The sequence below is a fragment of the Coptis chinensis genome, chromosome 6, assembly GCF_015680905.1.
Source record: "Coptis chinensis isolate HL-2020 chromosome 6, ASM1568090v1, whole genome shotgun sequence".
NCBI classification, from domain to species: domain Eukaryota; kingdom Viridiplantae; phylum Streptophyta; class Magnoliopsida; order Ranunculales; family Ranunculaceae; genus Coptis; species Coptis chinensis.
Genome location: NC_141461.1, coordinates 8,183,239 through 8,204,119, shown reverse-complemented (window position 1 = coordinate 8,204,119; position 20,881 = coordinate 8,183,239). Strand labels below are relative to the sequence as shown.

General features: G+C 35.5%; 2 protein-coding genes across 2 annotated transcripts in view; both read left to right on the top strand.

Annotated features, from left to right (window-relative positions):
• Positions 1-555: 555 nt before the first annotated feature.
• LOC147491240 (uncharacterized) lies at positions 556-1,664 on the top strand. The gene is made up of 2 exons (XM_086567209.1): positions 556-630; positions 1,281-1,664. Exons 1-2 carry the CDS (start codon positions 556-558, stop codon positions 1,662-1,664), a joined length of 459 nt encoding a protein of 152 aa, XP_086423335.1.
• A 598-nt stretch (positions 1,665-2,262) lies between these two features.
• The window catches only part of LOC147491236 (serine/threonine-protein kinase ATR-like), a 75,914-nt gene continuing 57,295 nt past the window's right edge, over positions 2,263-20,881 (top strand). The window contains 2 exon segments of the mRNA XM_086564573.1: positions 2,263-2,455; positions 2,547-2,691. Coding sequence (XP_086420699.1) covers positions 2,305-2,455; positions 2,547-2,691 — 296 coding nt within the window. The 5' untranslated portion in view covers positions 2,263-2,304.

Here is a 20,881-nt window from a genome sequence, read left to right as displayed (position 1 = left end):
CACATTTAGCTTCCTAAATTACCATTCTTTTTATTAGACTTATCTAAGATATTTATTGAATAAAATAAGTCATTTATTGAATATAAATCATGGGACCCATACTAAACCCTAAATAGTATCCTACATGATTCACTTGTAGAAGAAAAAGATTGTTTTTTTTTTTTCTTCTTCTTTCTTCTTTCAATAAAAAATTACTCTTGATTTATTCTCCAATAATCTCTTCTTTAGCAACATTTCTCTCACCAAGGGGTTGTGAGTTGAGACTTAGACTTGTGTAAGTGAAATTTCATTTGCAGCTACATACCCTTCGAGGTATATCTTAAGTCGAGAAGCACATCAACCTCGCTCAACAAAAGCTTTTTCAGACCACTAATGGCTCCTTGCTCAGACAAAAAAACAATAATCGGTCAAATTATAGATGCCGCTTCTATTGAAAATTTACGACAAATCAAGAAATTGGCTAGAAATTAATGGACGAAGGGAAAGAAATGTCTGAAACAATGGGTAATATAAAAAGATTCAGCTGGCCGAACAGTTCTTCACGCCGGTGCCATAATGGGAAAGATCAATGTTTGCAAGTACTGGCTCGAGGAGCTCAAACTCCTTATAGATGAGAGAGATGATGAAGAAGTTACTCCTTTGTTTTGTGCAATATTTCAAGGACACCCAAAACTGTAGCTTATTGATGTATACAAAGGCGGAAGCAATTTCAAATTAATAACACCAATGAATAAAATTGATAAACACCCAAAACTGGGGTTTCAAAGGGAAAATGAATTCCCTTAATTCAATCTCTTGATTAAACAATTCAAAAACAACCCCCTAACAATGAAGGCCTAGATGCCTTTATATAATAAACCTTGTTCCTAATTCTATTTAGAGTCCTAATAGGAAACTACTACTTACATAACAAATAAAAAAAAAAAAAAACTAATTAAACTAAATACTATTAATTCCATGCCCATGCATCACTTATCTTATTGAGAATGGTGTCGATCCTGCTGCATTGACTCGACATAATGCTAATGCTTTGCATGTTGCTCTAATAAAGGGTTCAGGAAACGTTGAATGTTTCGCTTCCTTCTCTCCAAAGGCCTCGATGTGAATGCTTCAAGTGATATGGGAACACCTCTTCAATGGGTTGCACAACAGTGCAGACACAATCTTAACGTTTTGTTGGATCATGGTGCCAACCCAAATATTTTGTCAATCTACTTCCATCGCCTTCGATGTGGACTTTGCTTAAAAAGTCATTACCATGCACAAAACTCTTAATTCAGGCAGGTGCAGATCCAAATGGTGTTTCATTTGGGAAAACACATTTAATGTGTGCGACGAAAACAGGTGAAGACAAACTTATCAAATCCTTGTTGAATGCCAGGGTTGATCCAAATGTCACAGATGGTACTGGATTGAAGGCAATTGAAATTGCTGCTTATGATGGAATTCATCGAGCGGTCAAAATTCTTCTTCCTGTCACTTCTCATATTCCAGCATGTTCAGAATGGAGCATCTCTGGAATAATGAAGTATGTGCAGTCTGAAGAAGCTAAAGAACAAGAAAAAATTAGGGATAGGGAGAGAATTTTGGAAGAAAAATCTAATGGAAATGATGCCCTAAAGAGAAAAGAGTACGTGGATAGAGCGGGGAAGAATAATGCGTAAAGAAACTTTCGCTAACAAAAACGGGTACCAAAACACGTGTGTTATTTATTATTATTATTTTTTTAATCCTTCTGCTCCTATTGGAAATACCCCAAATTAATTTGGGAGATATTATTGGATTTAGGTAGTTATTGGAGTACAACAAAAACTTATGTTAGTTATGGGGTAGGGGAGTATTTTTATGGGTGTGTCCAAGATCACCCTTCCCTAAACCATTTAGCTTGTGTAATTGTTATTTTCTCTTAAACTTTATTAAGCAATCTAGCCTTATGTTTTCAGTGATTTGAGAATTACACGCGGGATTAAGATAATTTAAATCGGTTCAAAAAGAAAATAAGGTTTTACCATCCCTTATGTTATCAGGTAACATACGACGCCTAATAATTTCGTAACGGACCGATCGCATCTCAATAATGAAAATGAAAAAGCCCCTGACCGTAGTAAATTATAATTTAGCATGCTATGTGCTCTAGATTGGAAAATATATACGCTGATCTGTGAGGCCCATTTATAAAGCCCATGGTAAGTCAAAAATCGAAATTTCAAACGTGCTTTTGTTTGTATATCTTCCACAACACACTTGCCAATGTTTTCTATATAAACCTAAAAACCATCTTTTGGAGGGAAACAAAAAAATGCAATGGAAAAACTGTCAAGCTTAGTCCGCGAACTCCGCGAACGAATCGCAGCATCAACATCATCCAACGGTGGTACAGAAGATAACGAACCACTAGAAATCAGATTCCGTTCCGTTTTACCTAATCTTCCCCACGCTTACGTTCTCCCTTCAGGTCTCTTCTCATTTTCTTTTACTTATTTTATTTTTTCATTTCCATTTATGCCCTTGTAAGTTTGTTTATATTACTTTTATTTGTTTTGTAGCTAATGAGAGAGAAGTGATAGCAGTATTGAAGTTATTATCTCATACTGCTAGAAATTTCCCTGGTGTTTTTTACCATGGCAAAGCTAATGCTGTTCTTCCTGTTATTGGTCGTATTTTACCGTTTTTCGCGGAGCCCGCTTTTATGTAAGTGTACATTTTTTAGTTCCTTTTTTTCGCAATTTTATATATTATATTATTAAAGTTATTACTAGTGAGAACATATCTTTAAAAGGGGTATATTGGGGAGAAGAAATATTTGGAGGTGATGTAGGTAGTATTGTTAAACCATACAATCTGGTAATAGAATGCAGATATTTAGTAAGGTTTTAATATATTTCGACATCTTTTGTAAGTGTTTGGGATGATTTACTTCGACTCAATTTTATTTCAGTTCTCGGCATGAAGTGATATTTTGAGACAGTTGGATCACTTTTGTCATTGCTCAGAACAGGAGATCGAGAAGCATTCCGCCAGTTTTTTCTTAGATGGCATGTTGTTAGTTGAAAATGCGTAATAAAAAACCACTATTGTCATTAAACTTAAACATTGGCATAATACAATCAATGTGAAGAAAGTTGGCATTATTGTCCATATTCTCTTTATGCTGCCTCTGTGGTTTTAGTTTGTCAAAATGTATCATTTAGGTCATACTAGTATGTGTGATCACTCAAAGCCATGTTAATCAACTAAGTAACATGGACGCGTCATATTCTTCAAATAATTTATGTGTGCAATATCGATTTCAAACTGGTTTCTTCCATACTCTAAAAGACTAAGAAAATAACATATTATCATAGTTACAACTCCATGATATGCCACTTTCATGGCACTTTGTAAGGTCTTGAGCCCAATGTTTGTGTAACTAAAGAAAAGTAGTTTTGTTTTTAATTAGCTGTGTCCTCGTGTCCCACTTCATATAGGCTGCCGTTTTGGTCGGACATCGACATGCGTATCTGTGTCAATGTGACTTACACTTTCCTACTTATTTGTTTCTCAAAACTGTAATGCATCATCAATTTATTGACATGGTGTCTTTAGAAACGGACAAATAGCCTCCGTATCAACTGTGGTTTCATTATTTGTAAACATATGCCTGATAACTTTTAAAGCTTCTGCAGTTTTGCTTATACAGAACTGTTGTTGCTCTTATTTTGCACTTCTATTTGTTCCTTCCAGAATTCTCACACATCTATCCTTCATAATAAATCTTATAGCCTTGTTTCCCTTCAGATCTTCTTTATGTAGCATCAATATCCTGTGGCACATCAAGCGGTAAAGCTTCAGCCAAGGTTTCCTTGAAATGCTTCAGTGAGTCCTTCAACGGAATTATCTATAGTCCACATTTATTCAGTGATTTTCCAGAATGTTGTAGGCCGAAAGATGGCCCTGGCATCTTGATTGACATCACAGATAAACCGAGGTGGCAGCTTTTTGCCACTTGGACAATTAAAATCATGAGCAAATGCCTGACTGAAGGAACTCTGTATGTGGAAGGTCTTATCAATGCATCCTTTGTCTCTTCTGCATGTGCTCTTCTATGCTATGGAGATGCCACTTTGCATATGGTGAGCTAGCATCTTAACCGGAAATGGTATTCTGTTTCTTGTAAATCAAAATTTTGGACTTAACGAACATTTTATTCAATTCTGACTGTTTGTTTTTCTACAAAGGCATGTTTCGACTTTGCATGTATCTCGACAGCAGTAATTGATGCCGAAATTGTGAAAACCTTATTCGGACAATATTATGTATATTAGGCCAAAATGAGAAGGAACATCAATCATTTTGGTATGTATTAAGATCTAAGTTACATTGACACGGACATGTGTGTTCATATCCGATACGGATACGGAGTGTCTGACATGGCGAAATATAAAAAACTAAGGTATATCACACAATATGTGTCCGCGTGTGTCCGATACGGACACGTGGATACGTATCCGACACCGATTATTTTTGAAATATGGTGTCCATGTAACATAGATTAAGATGTATTTTTGAATAGTTTTGGTAAAATTTTATCCATCTAATTGGTAGAGGTAAAATTGGTATTTTTAAATAGTTTTGGTAAAATTTTATCCTCTTACCTGAATACATGTTCCTTGTAATGTTATTAAATTTGTCCTTGTTGACATGTGTGATACCCATATGTCGGGGGCAGAGTGGTGGACCTGGGGATTGGCGTGTGTCTATTACTCTGTTATGTGTTCTAAAATTGGAAGTGTGTAACATAGAATGCCTTGCTGGAGTTGCTGGTAGGATAGATGATAGATCTGAGAGATTGTAAGTTCATTATTACTAAGATTTTTTTAACTTTTTATATTCTTTTTCAGAATTTTTTCTTAACACCTTTTATAGTAAAATTATTAAACAGCTTGGTAGCTTCTTTACCAATAAATTCGTATACGAGAATGATTTCTATGTTCTCTCTAATTTCTGATTAATTATTTGCTTCTTATCTCTTTCTTCTTTATTATGACAAGATACTCTACTATTTCCATGTGTAGCAACAAAAAAGGTGATCTGTTACACTTGTCATATCACAACTACTTATAGATCACTTTTTATAACAAGTATGAAGGATCAAAACTGGATAGGTGTTCTTAATTTCTGAAGTTATAGGTTTTAGAAGTATAATTTGATTGAAAATTACTCAGGTTTATAGATATAAAGTTATACATAGAATAAGTCATTGACTCTTTGTTATAATTTTTTTAATCTCATCTATGAAAGTGTTTAACTTAACCGTTTTAGCTATCACATTTAAATTCCATCAAGAGTTTGTCTCATATGGTAGCAGGTATCCATTTAGTTAGGAGCGAGGTTCTGAGTAGGTTCTAGTTAAAAGCAAAGTTCCGAAGTGAAATCAACATCATGTGTAGTCAATGTAGCTGATCCCAACTCATAGTGTTATCCGTTTTAAAATGTAATTTATTTTGTCTACCAGACTAGCTTATCTTAGCTTAGCTATCTTCGAATTAATCCTAAATAGTCCATTTGTAACCATGAATTAGATGGAGATCTCCACTTCACTCTTCTTCTGTTTTGTTCCAATTGTAGTTAGAGAAGAATAAAATTCCTAATTCTCTCTCCTGATTTCTCATTTCTTTGTTCTTTCCTATTCATTTTTTTCTTCTTTTGGGGTTTAAAATATTGTTTTATGTTAGTGTGTATCTGACACAAGTATGCATTGGATTTTTTTTTTGAAAATATGAAGTGGCTATTAGGGGTGTGCATAAAACTGGCTGAATCGACAAAACCGACAAAACCGACCGAACCGAACTGGTCTGTTATGTTTATGAATCAGTTCGGTTTGATTAAGTATATTTGAAAACCGATAGAGTTGGTTCGGTCATTGGTTTAGTCCCAAATCCGACCCAACCGACTTGCTATATATAATATATATTAGAATATATATATTTAATTGATTTAATTTAAAAATATGTAAAAAACCGATTGGTTCGGGTTGGTTAACATCGGTTAAACTGTAACCCAGTTAGTTCGGTTGGAAATTAGTTTTGTTCGGTTCGGTTTCAAAAAAATATAAACCGATAGGGTCGGTTCGGTTTAGACCCAAACCCGACTTGTGCACACCCCTAGTGGATATGTCACATAGATAATGCATAACTTGTTTACATGATTTGATGTTCTTATTGAATTTAGGCATCCAACTCAAACCCAATTGATAATCAGTGGATCAGCCCCATGATTCATATACTTTAGCAGGTAGGCTTTAGACTCCCAACGTTGGATTAATAATCTTAACACGCCCCTCATGTGTGGCATGAATTAAGCATAACATGTGGACTTGGATTAACAGGTGACGTGGAGTAACATGGGCCGTTTGAGCCAGAGAAATAGCCAGCTCTGATATCAAATTAAATATGGGCATTCAATTCAAAACCAATTGGTGATGAGTGGAGTGGCCTAGGATTTATATACCGATTGGCTAGGCTAGGGTTTAGACTCCCAATGTGGGATTAATAATTTCAATAGTCTACCGACTTACCTTTGGGAAGAAAGTAGTGAGTGGAACCTTTGCAATGTTGCTCCCTTTCAAAGATGTGCACGGCGTGTTTCGATATATCGTTAAGGAACCAATTGGAGGGTTTACCAATAAACTTATCGCTACCATCCGAATACTTGGATTTCTTTCTTAATCGTTGTTTTGGTTGTTGATTACGGTAGTGGATCTATGTTGCGAAAAATGCAATTTGTGATTCTTCCATGGGTGCTTGCCTTGCTCCATCGCGACTCTAGTTGTTCGGATGATGTTGTTGAGCTCACAACTACCGACTTAATCGGTGTGTTTTCTCAATCATTGCCGAAGTAATCGACAGTTTGGATCTTAAGGTAAATGTTTATTGCATGGGAGAATTTTCATGGGTAAATGTCATTTTCTTGCGGAGAATCTCATTAGAATGGAAGCATTTATAAATTATAATATATTTTCCACGCTCGAAAAAACTTTCATGAGAGAATTCTCATGGGTAAGTGAAAATTCAAGAAGGAATTTTCCATCCTGTGAAAATTCTTTAAGAAAAGCCAACTGTTTTTATAAGAGTTCTCCCATGCAAAAAAATATTACCCTTACTACAGTGCACTTCTCTCATTAGTTCATGTAGTATTCTGGAAACTAGGTATGAAAAAATATGGCTGGTTAATGCTTTCAGGTTGCAATGTGCAATGAGTATCTATAATTGTTAGCAGTAAGTTTCTGAAATCTAGGCTAGAGTACTTATTCTACAAATCCTGTGAGACTATAGTCGGAAGCCATATATGAGTGAAACATTTGAGAAATGACACAAAGGAGAAGTAAAATCCGGATAGAGAAATCACACGTCCACTTGCTTGATCACTATATCATATCCTAAGCGAGAATTTAGGCCCTCTTTGGATCGATATAGCCAGAAATTCAACCCTTATGAAATTATTTTCCGCTAGTTGCCCCTCTGAGCCTTTCCTTAGCTTTTCATAAACCGCAAATCCTTTAACCTGTTACAAAAACAAATAAAAATAAAAAAATCAGCCTACCCATTCTTTGAATAAGTCTGAGAATAGAGATGAAAAATAGAAAAGAGAAAGACCTTTGAAATCAAAAATTTGTCAGTCGCTTGAAAAGAAAGTTTCCATCCAAATAAAAAAATAAAAAACAAATAAAAGAAAATAAGAGTTAGAACTCCAAAAATAGAATCAAAGGAGTCAAAAGCCAAAGAAAAAAAAAAATATGGCTAAGGATGGAAACAAAGTGTAGAAGCGAAAGTAAGGAACAAGGTTTTCTCTAGTTACATAATATAAGGACTCTATTATCTCAGACTTGTTCTTTTTGAATATTTGTTTCCTTCATTCTTAAATCATCTCCTAATCCCCGCAACACCTAATAAAGATCTCTAGCTCAATTAGGAATGTGTTAGTGGGATAGTAAGTGGCAGATGTGTTTGATCAACTTCGACTTCCTTGTGTGTCATTGAGATTGTAAGGTAAAGTGTGCCCACCACACACTGGAGTAGCGAAACTTGAGCGGAAAAATCAGAGTGATTTTTGTCTTGACTTTTATGTAAGAACCTACTTAAGGACGTTATTCCAAAGTTTCAGAAGCGGACATGTTACTACATTTCATAGCATTACTCATTGTATATATGTTTATTCGTAGATGATTGATTATTATGCATATATTAGCTTAGGTTTCGACATGATTATTCTGTATTCATTGCTAGTGAGATGTATAAATAATTGAGACATAAATAAGGAAACAATAGTTTTATTTCTTAGTCGTTGTAGTATAGATGAAGTTTGTGAGTACCTTCACTGGAAAACTCTCATGAGGCTATAACTCGTCCACTAGGGAATTCCTAGTGGTTTAAGGCCTTATTGCATATGGTAAATGTAAACGCACTCAGCGAAACGAGAGTAATTAGAACTCCATTTTTTATCACTTATTCTAATTTCTCATATTTGCTTGAGGACAAGCAAAATGCTGTTTGGGGGTGGTTAATAAGAGTTCAAAATTGTAGTTTTAACCCCTTAATAATCATATTTTTAGACCAATTATGTTAGTAATAAATAAGAGTTAATGCTGATTACGTGTTTTTATGTATTTTAGGCAGTAAAGTCAATTATGTGTAGAAATGTGCCACCTTAGCGAGATAAAAGGAGCAAGAGTTGGTTGCTAAGAAGTTCTGTGATTAAAGTCCGAGATTCAATGAGAAAAAGCCTTTGTAAAGTCCGGTCAAAAGCTGAAAAGTCAAAGTCCACGGGCAGAAACAGTGCACAAAGTCGGCAGAACTTCCGAAGACCATATCTTTGGACTCAGCCTTAGAATTGGGCCTACCTTACTCTTTGTATTGCATGATTATGTTTTGAGAGTAAGAAGAATTGATTTAAACGTAAGAACGGTAATATTACGTATTATTGTTGTTGACATTAATATTAGTGTTTAACTGTTTTTACGGGTTATCAGCGCCCAAATACCGACTTTAAAAGTGTACACGCTTACAACACAAGCTTCAGGACGGATCAATCTTATAATCTTGTACTCATTACTACTTTTACAATAACCAAATGCGAAATTAACGTCCTCAGGAGAATAAAGTGTTTTTCGAGGAAACTTGCTTTTAATAGTAATGTAATCTTTTATAAGAGGATTTAACATGTATAAGTTGAACGAATGGTTAGCTAAGTAATGACTTAAACATATTAAACCATTGCAAACGCCAACAACCATTGAAGCAGAAACCGGAATTTCTATTTTTATGGGATTGGAATTGGAGGTAACCTCTAAGTGGTAGAATTGGGATTTTATGTGGTTGGGTCTAGTGACGAAGATGACGTTGGAACTGTGGACTTGGATTGAATGGTTGAGATGTAAATTGATAAACCTCAAATCGAATTTAGTAAGTTAAGCCACTGTTTGCAAACGCAGTAGAATTTTATTAAGTGTATGGCTTCTACTTTTGAGAGTATTTTGTTGAAAATGATGTCTTTAGGGATTGTGTGTTTTAAGTCATTTTCCACTCTATCTAATCGCTTCATTATTCTCTTGAGGGACAAATGGAGAGATTATAAAAGGGGGAAATCACAAAACTAAGAAGTTGGGTTTGTAAAGTACCAAGAGCTACATGACAACAAACAAAAGAGAGGCTCCTAGAAGTTCGACACTCACGTCATAACATCACCACAAAGCTTTCAATCACCTGGAAAAAAAAAACAAACAAACAAATAAGGCGTCAAACGCGCATAGCAAGTATAGCTACCCAATAATTCACCAAGTTAGCGAAGAGAGAATGTAGCAAGAGAAACAACAAAAATGCAATTAATACCATACATACATGTATCCAAATAAAAAAGATATAACACATCAAAGCGTACCCGTATTAACTATCCTGTTAAGGAGCATCCATGTTATAAGACTTACCCAATGCATAGGTTCTCAAAGTGTATGAGAATGTATATACTTAACTACTTCTATAATCTTCAAGATAGTAACTGTGACAACTTTACTTTAAGGGTTTTCCTTCAGTAAAATCTCCAAATTTAACACGCTCATAATTAGTCCAATGCTACTATGAGTCAACGTACGCCGAAAGGATCAATTATGCTCACACGGAGCCAATCCACTTAATTACGGTGACAATTTGTTACAAGTAAATAAGGTTAATTGGTAATCAAATAAAATAATAATCTCTAATTCGACAAAACCATCAATTTCTTACATATAATTAGAGCTAATTTCATGTTCAGTTGCAATAACAAACACTAATTCAACCAAACCCCCAATTTCTTACAAGCAATTACACTTAACTTGTGTTCAATTGAAATAATAAATCATAATTGGAAAAAACAATCCCCAATTTATACTAGTAAGTACGGTTAATTACTGTTTAAATTGAAAAATAAACCATAATGTTTTTTATTAGTAGAAGTAAACCATAATTAGACTAAATCCCTAAATTTTGACATGGAGGGTTTGGTCTCAACAATCCTTATTAAAAATTATGAGGTTTGGTCTCCACATTATTATATTGATTCAATTAAGTAGACAGAAACATGCAAATGATACCATTAAAGCCATACCTTTCGACAAGCGATACTAAACACCGTTGTTTTCCCGCGTTCTAACCAATCTTTTCAATGGATCCAACTTCACCAACTAAAAATACCCAAATTGACTTAAGACAATAACTAATTAAAAGATGAGGAGATGGGGTTAGCTGGGGTTATGGAGTAATGAACTAATGTAGTGTGATTACGTGATGGCTGATGGACTTATGAAATGATTGGGTGTGATGAGGAGATAGATCGATCAAGTGATAGAGGGCTAGGGCTTTTGGAACGACTTCTTCTTTTTCATTAGCTTACAATTGTTTCCCGCGCTCTCAAAATATTCCGCCAGTTAACAACTTGGAATCTCACTAGAATTTGAAATGAAATATCAAATCGAAATTTAACTTAACAAATCAACATGAAATGACACTTTCATCTAGGGATGTCCTGATGTCCATCAGGACTCCATCTTGCCCGAAACCCGCCCAAAACCGAACAAAAAACCCGTATCGAACCCGACAAAACCCGAACCAGAACCCATACCGAAATACATAGGGTAAGGTTTGGTCACAGTCTCTAAACCCGAACCGACCCAAGCCAGACCCAATAATTTAGCCCTAAACCCATTAAAATATCTAAAAAACCCGAAACCGAACCCCAAATCCGATTTCAATTGCATACTACTACTCTCATATAAAAGAATGAGTTAGATAAATATTTCGATTATGATTTCATTCATGTTTACAGTGATGAGTTATTTAATATATTGGATTATAGAAAATTTTATGTCGGGATTTCCAATTATTTCTGTAATTGCACGTGATCATGTGTTTATAGTTCATTCCGAGTCGCCGGACCCACACCGTATCAAAAGTCGTTGACCCAGCCCTGTTGATCCACACAATTTCAAGACTCTAACTCTAATATTTTTGATTTTTTTTATATTTTCTTTTAACTTTTGTAGGAATTTGGGAGATAAAAAACTTATGAGTTCAACATCAATTTAAATATTCTAGTTTGAATATTGGGCAAATATCAAGAGTTCAAATTCAACTTTCGAATTTTGGAGAAGATGAATCATTCATCCTTGTATTAATTTCGAATTCTTTCAGTTGATATTTTATTGTTTTGTACCATAGATCCTCGCTCCCATCTTCATTTTATCATGATGTGGAAAATAATCAATTTACAAATAATAAATCATGAGAAAGAAAATTCAAATTTTAAGATATGGCTTTGGGTTCAAGTTCAAGTTTTTTATTTTTGTTTATTTTTCATTGATCGATTCCATTTTTTTTTTTCTATATGTTGTGAATTGGAAAGATATTATTACCTGCAGAATTAGAATTATAAAGTTTTTATTTTTGTAGGAAATAAAGATCTTCGTCATAGCCCAATCAAAGCCCGAGCCCATGAGCTGAAGATGGCTATTTAAAGAATCAATAAGTGAGTGCTCATGGAATAAATTGTGCTATCAAGAATGGAAGGAAATCTACAAATTAAGGATAATTGCAACTACCTTCATATTTTATTACCATTTTCACCTCATGAAAATGATTATTTTGCAATTTTTCAGATTTTTGTTGATTGACAAGTTCTATACAACAGAATTAAATATTCAAACAATTCCGTGCAGCTTTTCAATGTAATAAAGAGCAACAAATTGGTCTATTGTAAGTGCCTTCTAGCTTAGTTGATAAAACCTTTGGGTGGTGACACTATAGGTCTAGGGTTCGAACCCCGCTACACACAATTGAGTTACTGATCTCTTTAAGAACAGGCTTGCCTACTCATCAAAGGTATGGGGATCAAACCTTGCCAGCATCAAAGCGTTACTGAACTCATTTAAAACAGGCTTGCCAATCAAAAAAAAAAAAAAAAACAAATTGGTCTATTTATTTATTTCGAATAAAATAAGATGTCTAGATTTTGGTTAATTTTATGCATCTGTGTTGTGTTATATTTTATTGCGATGATACATACTATGTAGCATACATTTGTAAGGATGATACATAATATATAACATCCATTATTATAAACGACCCAAGAAGATCGTTTGGCTTTATAGTCCAACAAACTGAACAGGTCGTTAAGGCCAGTTTCGTATGTACTACCAAAGTATGGATGGTACATACTATATACCATCCATTATATGGAATGCTACATACTATATACCATCCTTGTGAGCACCATTATCACTTGGTTCTCACCATTCTTACTGGAACTTTTGGACTACCAAAGTAAGAATGATAGATACTATATACCATCCATTATTATAAACGACCCCGGAAGATCGTTTGGCTCTATAGTCCAAATGATCCGGCGGTGTCGTTAAGGCCGATTTCGTCAGACGCCAAAGTATGGATGGTACATACTATATACCATCCATTATATGGAATATTATATACTATATACCATCCTTGTGAGCAACATTATCACTTGGTTCTCACCATTCTTACTGAAACTTTTGGACTACCAAAATAAGGATGATACATACTATATACCATCCATTATTATAAACGACGCCAGAAGATCATTTGGCTCTATAGTCCAGCGAACTGAGTAGGTTGTTAATGCCAGTTTCGTCTGTACTACCAAAGTATGGATGGTACATACTATATACCATCCGTTATATGGAATGCTACATACCATATACCATCCTTGTGAGCACCATTATCACTTGGTTCTCACAATTCTTACTGGAACTTTTGGACTGCCAAAGTAAGGATGATACATACTATATACCATCCATTATTATAAACGACGCCAGAAGATCGTTTGGCTCTATAGTCCAGCGAACTGAGTAGGTCATTAAGGCCAATTTCATCTGTATTGCCAAAGTATGGATGGTACATACTATATACCATCCGTTATATGGAATGCTACATACCATATACCATCTTTGTGAGCACCATTATCACTTAGTTCTCACCATTCTTACTGGAACTTTTGGACTGCCAAAGTAAGGATGATACATACTATATATCATCCATTATTTGGAATGCTACATACCATATATCATCTTGTTGAGCAACTAAGAATGCCGCAGTGAATTAAATTCCAAAATCTATTACAAAAATCATGTCAGACTCTATTACAAAAATCTTGTCAGAAGATTTCGCAACAAGTGCTTAAAATAACTTGCAAACTTCTATATTGTTCGAAGCCAAATATTCTTTTTCCCTTACATCAAATATTTATCATTCGGAAAAAGACATGTCCGTCATCACTACAAAACTTTTGGAGTCTATATCCGTCTTGAGGCTCGCACCCAACATCGTCATCTGGGACATCATCATCATCAGGGACATTATCAACCGGTAGGCCTGTAAGTTCAATATTTATATTGCGTTATTTACCTTCTAAAGTCATAATCATTAGCAGGTAACACTGAAAATGAGCAAAAATGGAAACATTCGCATACCTTGCAAATTAGGTTTGGGCACATGTGGACACCTACGCTTTGTATGCTCTGTAGATTGACAGTTGTTACACTTGTTCTTTCCAGCTCTCCCATTTTGCTCAGCAGCTTCCATTACGACTACATAACAAGCAACCCAAAATAAAACTTCATCTCTTCACAAAGGAAATTTCATAATCCAAAAGTGAGATCTACATAGATACGTGTTATTTTTCTTAAAACGTGTACTCGGACAACTTATCAAGAGAGATTAAGCGCATTTACTTACATAAGTAAATTTATTTAGAAAAAGTACTCGTATAGGAACTTATATCCAACATCTCCGTTCAACTCGTCATCTGTAGCTCGAGCATTGCGCTCAACATTCTCCCTATTTACACCTACAACAGAGCGCACCACAACAAAAATGCAGCCAAATAAAAATCACAAGCAACTGCCCCATCAAAAATAATCAAACAAAGTGTTAACAAACGACTGATCGAGAAAATGGATCATTACAATATTAAACAAGGCTGTCACCAACTTATATAAACTTACCCCTGCCTTTTGGATACAAGCGTGGGCATTTGGGCTTCGTGTGCCTTACGATACCACAATTGCCACACTTATTTCTTTTCATCTCTTGTTCTGACCTTTTAGTCTACTAGGATTTTTGGGCCGACCCTTACATTTTACATATGGTGGATCATTAACTGATTGACGATGTGTGGTTTTAGGAGGAGTAAAAGGAAACTCGAAGGGAATTGGTGGGCTGCGTTCAAAAGTTGATGGAGTCTCATCCATTCTATAAGTTCAATCATGAGTAGAAGGTATGCCAAAGTGAACCTGGGGCCTGCCATTCGAAGTAGATCGAGTCTCATAATTTATTTGGAAAGAAGCTAACACGGCTTTAAAGGCTTCACTGTCTCCCTGAGTTTTGGAAGCCCACAAACATATATCTTTATAGTTGCTTGTAAGTTCACCATAACGAACGGCTGTGGTAGACCGATTAGAATCATTTGGACCGGGTACTCTAACAATTGATTTAGTGACCCGGGTCCATCTTCTAGAAAAGCAACTCTACGGAATTTGTCAAACGTCTTCATGTTTGTAAACTGAAATTATATGTCTACAAGGAAATCCAGATGACTCAAATAGTCCATATGAGCAATTAGCTTCCCTTTCTAGGACATTGTATTTCACAATTGACTTTTTATGTCTTTTTAAATGACGACTTACAGTGTATGCACGAACATTCTCACTCTCATCTTCTCTACCCTCTACAGTGTACATCACTCTTGCTTTAACTCCATCATGAAAACATCAAAACAAGCTTGAGTGTAGATAGATTTAGCCTGTTTTGCATATTCATCTAAGTGGGTATCGATAACAGGCATGCTCGTTATAGTCTTCACCTCTTCCACATGCTCTCTCTGGCGGATATTCCAAACTGCAATTTCCAATTTCCCAAAAACATCAAACAACCGCATGACAGGCCTCACATGATGCCGTATAACAGAATTTATACTCTCGCACCACTGGTTGCTTTTACAACCAGCAAAGAAATAACCATGGAGATAAGCTTCTTACCGCTTTTCCCTTTTTTCGTATATCATTCCCACCCAATTGTGCTTATCAACCTTGTAATTTTCCACGAACTTTTCCCATCTTTTATCAAATTCATTGCGAGCGAGAGCACTTCAAATGCATCATCGAGTTGAAGGCTTTTAAAAATCCTTGCTTGGGGACATTCTTTAGGCAATTATTCATGATGTGCCAACAACACAAACGGTGCTTCAAATTTGGGAGAGTCAATATCAAAGCCTCACTAATCGCTGGGTCACCATCAGTAATCATAGATTTTGGGTGCTCTCCGTACATTGCATCAATAAATGATTGTAATACCCATTTATAAGACTCCACCGTCTCACTTGTCATCAATGCAAAACCAAAAATTATTGTCTATCGATGGTTGTTGATCCCAACAAACACTACAATCGGAATCTTGCATTGATTGCTCCTGTATGTTGAATCAAACAACAACAAATCACCAAAGCAATTATAATCTATACGTGAGGTGGAATCTGCCCAAAACAGTTGAACTAGCTTCCCGCTCTCATTTAATTGGCAATTATGGTGAAAGAAAGGATCTGCCTTTGTCTTGCTATCCATGTAACCCAGCAGAGTGTTGGCATCGCCATCAATACAACAAATTCTCCTATCATACCCCAATTTATTATGCAAGTCTTTCTTCAGAAAGCCAACATTTGAGAAATCTCTAGCTCTATGTACAAAGATATCCATTATTTTGCAATGATGAATGCCCACATCATTCAGAGTCCTAGCATATTTCAAATTATGTTAAAGCACTTTTCTATGTGATCGACCGAACATCAAGCTTGGATACGGCACAAGTGAATGTGTGTGATCCCCAACAAAATCTTTCACAATCCACAACTTTGCTTGGAAATCATAACCAACCTCAAAACGAGCTTCACATTTAAATCGAGTGATTGGTGTGGGTGCTCTTTTGTGTTTCCTCGGTATGAGACGCTTTGGATCTCGTTCACCTGCAGCTGAGCACAAAAATTTCCGCTTAACACGATCACCATTTTTATGAATTCTCAAAGTATCCTTACGAACACTAAAGCCCACTACTTTGGCATAATCATTATAAAGTTTGTACGCCTCCTCCAAAGTTTTGAACTGCAAAGAATAAAAAGTTGTTTTGTCTTCTTCATAAAGCCTATCAGCCTCTGGCCTACTCACGGATGTATCCCTGGTGTCTGTAACTTCATCATTTTCACTATCCACCATGGAAACATTTGATCCATCCACTTCCTCATACCTAAAACTGTCAGAACATGTATTTCTAAGCCATTCTTCGTCGTCCTTGGTGATATGATTCATGGTAGGATCACTGCATAAAACAAATTGAGACGTACTTTTAGCACAAATTTACACAGTTCTACACCCCCTAAATTGTAATACTTGTAAGACATTAGAGAGGGGGCGCAACCATTTACCCCCCAACAAAATGGGTTGGCACCCACTTGGTAAAAGGGCAGTGCCATAATGGTTATTCTACCAATTTCCTTTCTTAATATGGCTTTACAGCCCCGTCCAGGCATATTTCCTTTTTTGTTGTCCAACAAGGATGACAAATGTTATCTATCATTCATTATTACCTCTAGAATGTTTCTAAAGTTTGAACTATTCATTACAATGATATATTACATGTACCATTTCTTCTTAGAAGGCAAATAGATAGAATGCACCCCTCTTTTTTTGGGAGAATGTTGTCTAAGAAGGTTGATACTTGTCATCTATCATTCATTTATTTTTGGGAGAATGTTTCTGAACTATCCACTAGAATGATATATTATATGTATCATTCATTCTCATAAAGCATATACATAGAATGTCATTCATGGGATGGGAATGAATCTCCAAAATTAAGAAATAAACCCTAAGAACTCAACACATTATAACACAAATTGTAAATTGAATTTCAAACACGTTTCAAAAATCTTTCTTTCAGTTGAGGAACCAGTTTACTAACCTTATTGTTACTGTAAAGGTTGATTGTGTGTAAGAATGTATGATGAACTTTTGACCGGTAACCGCGAATTGAAATTGATTCAATTAACAAGTAAATGCGATCGACGATGGTTGTATATATATTAAATGAAGTCGGGGAGGAGGAAGACTGATAATTTTGTTATGTTGAAATGGTTCGTGTAAGTATCCAAACCAAAATCTAATCTAATTTAAAATCTAAGATGTAAATTACATTTTTCCCCTTTTAATTAATTATCATTAAGCTTACCTGCCGGTTACCAAAAATATGACTAAAAAAAACTTGGACAAGAAGCCTGCGTACCGGTGCAGCAGGCGTACCCTAGATTTTGGTTTTTTTTTAGGGTCGCGGTATTGACACCCCAATAAATGGGACTAGCACCCCTTTGACCAATTCAAAGGTACTAGCACCCCTCCATTAAATACACAAAAAACACTAACGGCAAACAGCTGCCGCGGGATCGCACAATCCACGGATTGTGGTTGCCGTGGGTCCTTTTTTTAATTTTTTTTTTAATAGCCACCGTAAAAAAAGTTAGTTGTCGCGAGATGATTTTGTTTACTAAAATAGAGTCTTTGCTTGTGTTAATTATCAAAACTTTTCTTCATTAATTTGATCACAAAATTTTCTTATAGCATATGAAAATATTTGTCGCGAGATAGCAAATTATGGCTCGATTGTTTTTTTTTTTTTTGTTATGGTTTTGGTGTTGTTCTTGGAGTGTATAAAGAAAGCTAACTTTCAAGAAAAAAAAATGAGGTATCCATATATCGTGTGTGTTCAATACGCAAAATTTGAAGTTAAAAAAAACAAAAAACACAAAAAAAATATGTCGCGGCAACTGCCTGCCGTGGGATATGGGATCTCACAGCAACCCGATATGGTGGATTGTGCGATCTCGTGGCAATTGGCTGCCGTGGGATATGAGATCTCGTGGCAACTGCCTACCGTAGAACTATGGGCATGTGGGGTGTAAAAGGATATATAAGAAATAATCATTATTGTTTCACTTTTTGTCAAAGGGGTGCCAATACCACGCCCTTTTTTTTATGTATCTCTCAATCACTTCTCCACTTTTTTTGCCATTTTTGCCCCTGTGCCTTATGGTTATTACCACCGGGCAGAACAAAAGGTTAAATTTCGGTCAATGGCATTATTGCAAATGATCATAAAATCGAAGGCAGTGTCTTAAGTTCAGTCAGGTGGTTTGGGCCGGGCAGAACAAAAAGTTAAAATTCGGTCAGTGGCAATATTGCAAATGATTGAAAAACTGAGGGTAACGCAATTTCAGAGAGAAACATCTGAATTTGACTGGTCAAATGCCAAATTTGTCCTTTAGTCAAATATGTTATTACAAACCCCATTTCTAACCATAACCGTAATAATCGAAACCGGATAGGGATATTTTCAGAAAGAGTTACTGTTCACGTGCATGATACTAGTTCAAATCATTCTCTTTACAATAATTCTAGGGCAACATTATTTTTGGCCTGGTTAGTGACATGGATGACATGGCAAGCCTATTTTTTATTCTTTAACATCTTTTCCACGTGACAAAAAATTAAAAAATCGAAAATAGCCCCCAATCCCCTCCTTTGTACAACATTAACTCCACGCCTCTTTCTCTATTCCCACTGGTGAACACCGAACACGACTAATTTTTGGTTTAAGAAGAAAGACAAAAAAAAATCGAAAAAAAGAAGATGGTGTATTGGTGTCTTTATACTGGTTCGTTTGTTCTAATTGGAGACAAAATCTCGTTACAGTGAAAAACTTGTGAAAACCATTTTTTATTAATGAATTCTTGAAATCCTCTTTTCTAACAAACCAAGTTCTCAAATCAATTTTTCTTCTAATTTTCTATTCATTAGAGATGAGCGGTTTCCCTTTAATTTACAGGGCCTAAGGGTATGAAATAAAATTTGTGCCTCGTTTTGTAAGTATTAGATGAGAAATCATTAGCAAAAAAAAAAAAAAAAAAAAAAAAAGAAAAATCAGCAGGATCACAATCTGAAATTGATAATTTGAAAGGATGTGGGATGTTGGTAAATAACTAAATGGGTGGAAGAAAGAAGAGAGGGTAGTAGAGTAATTGTGTTTTATTTGGTTGGAGTTGAGAGAAATAAGAGAAGTATAAAATTGTAGGACACGTCAGCTAGTCACTAAACCGGGCCAAAATAATGCATGTCTCCGTAGAATTACTCTTCTCTTTATAGTAGTAAGGGCATCTCCAATGGGGGGTGTTAACCGCATAGAGTGAAAATTTTACACCCTAAATATCAAAAAACTCTCTCCAATGGAAGTGCTATATATACCGGTAGGTAATAGTGTATTAGCTAATAGAGAGGGTGGGAAATTCTCGAGATCTCGCTAAAAGGATATAATAAAAAGAGGATATGAATCGAATTTTCTAATGGAGTGAAATAATTTTTCGGGCGTCACTTAAATAACGGATTTCTAATTCTAAAGTAATTTTTAATATCGGATTTATCTTTACTTTGATGTCCTCATTTTAAACTTTAAAGAGGGCGCCACTTTAAGTGACGTCCAAGAGTTTAAAATCTATTTTTTTTTACACTTTTCTCCATTTGGGAGAGTTTAGAGAGTGGATATTTAGGGCATCTCCTCATTCTCTTGGGGGTAATTTTTTTAGATCTAGTTTTGGAAATTTTACACCTCAAATATAAAAAACTCTCTCAATGGGGTGCTCAAAATAATCTTTATAGGTAATTTTTGTATTAGAAAATATTAATAGAGAGTGGGGGAATTATTATTAGTTAATAAAAAGGGGCGACGTCACTTAAAATAACGTCTGTTTAACTTAAAACTTCGGACGCCACTTCAACACACGTTTGAAGTTTTTTATTTTTTAACTTCGGACGCCACTCAAGTGACGCCCCGGTTTAAATTAAAGAGGGGCGTCACTTGGAGTGACGTCCGAGTTTAAAATCTATTTTTTTTACACTCTTCCATTGGAGAGTATAAAGTGTGGATATTTATGAGTTATACAATACTATACAATTAGATGTGTAAAATCCTAATGGCACCTACGTGGAGCCTAGGTGGAGGTGTAATTTTACAACCCCCATTGGAGATGCCCTTATAGACTCTACAATAATATACAATTAGAGGTGTAAAATCCTAATGGCACCTAGGTGGCGCCTATGTGGAGGTGTAATTTTACACACCCCCCCCCCCATTGGAGATGCCCTAAGTAAGATTATGAATCACGTGCATGATACTAGTTCAAATAATTTGGCAGCAGCCAGTAATCTCAAATTCCCTCTATATAAACCCATGCCCATTTACAC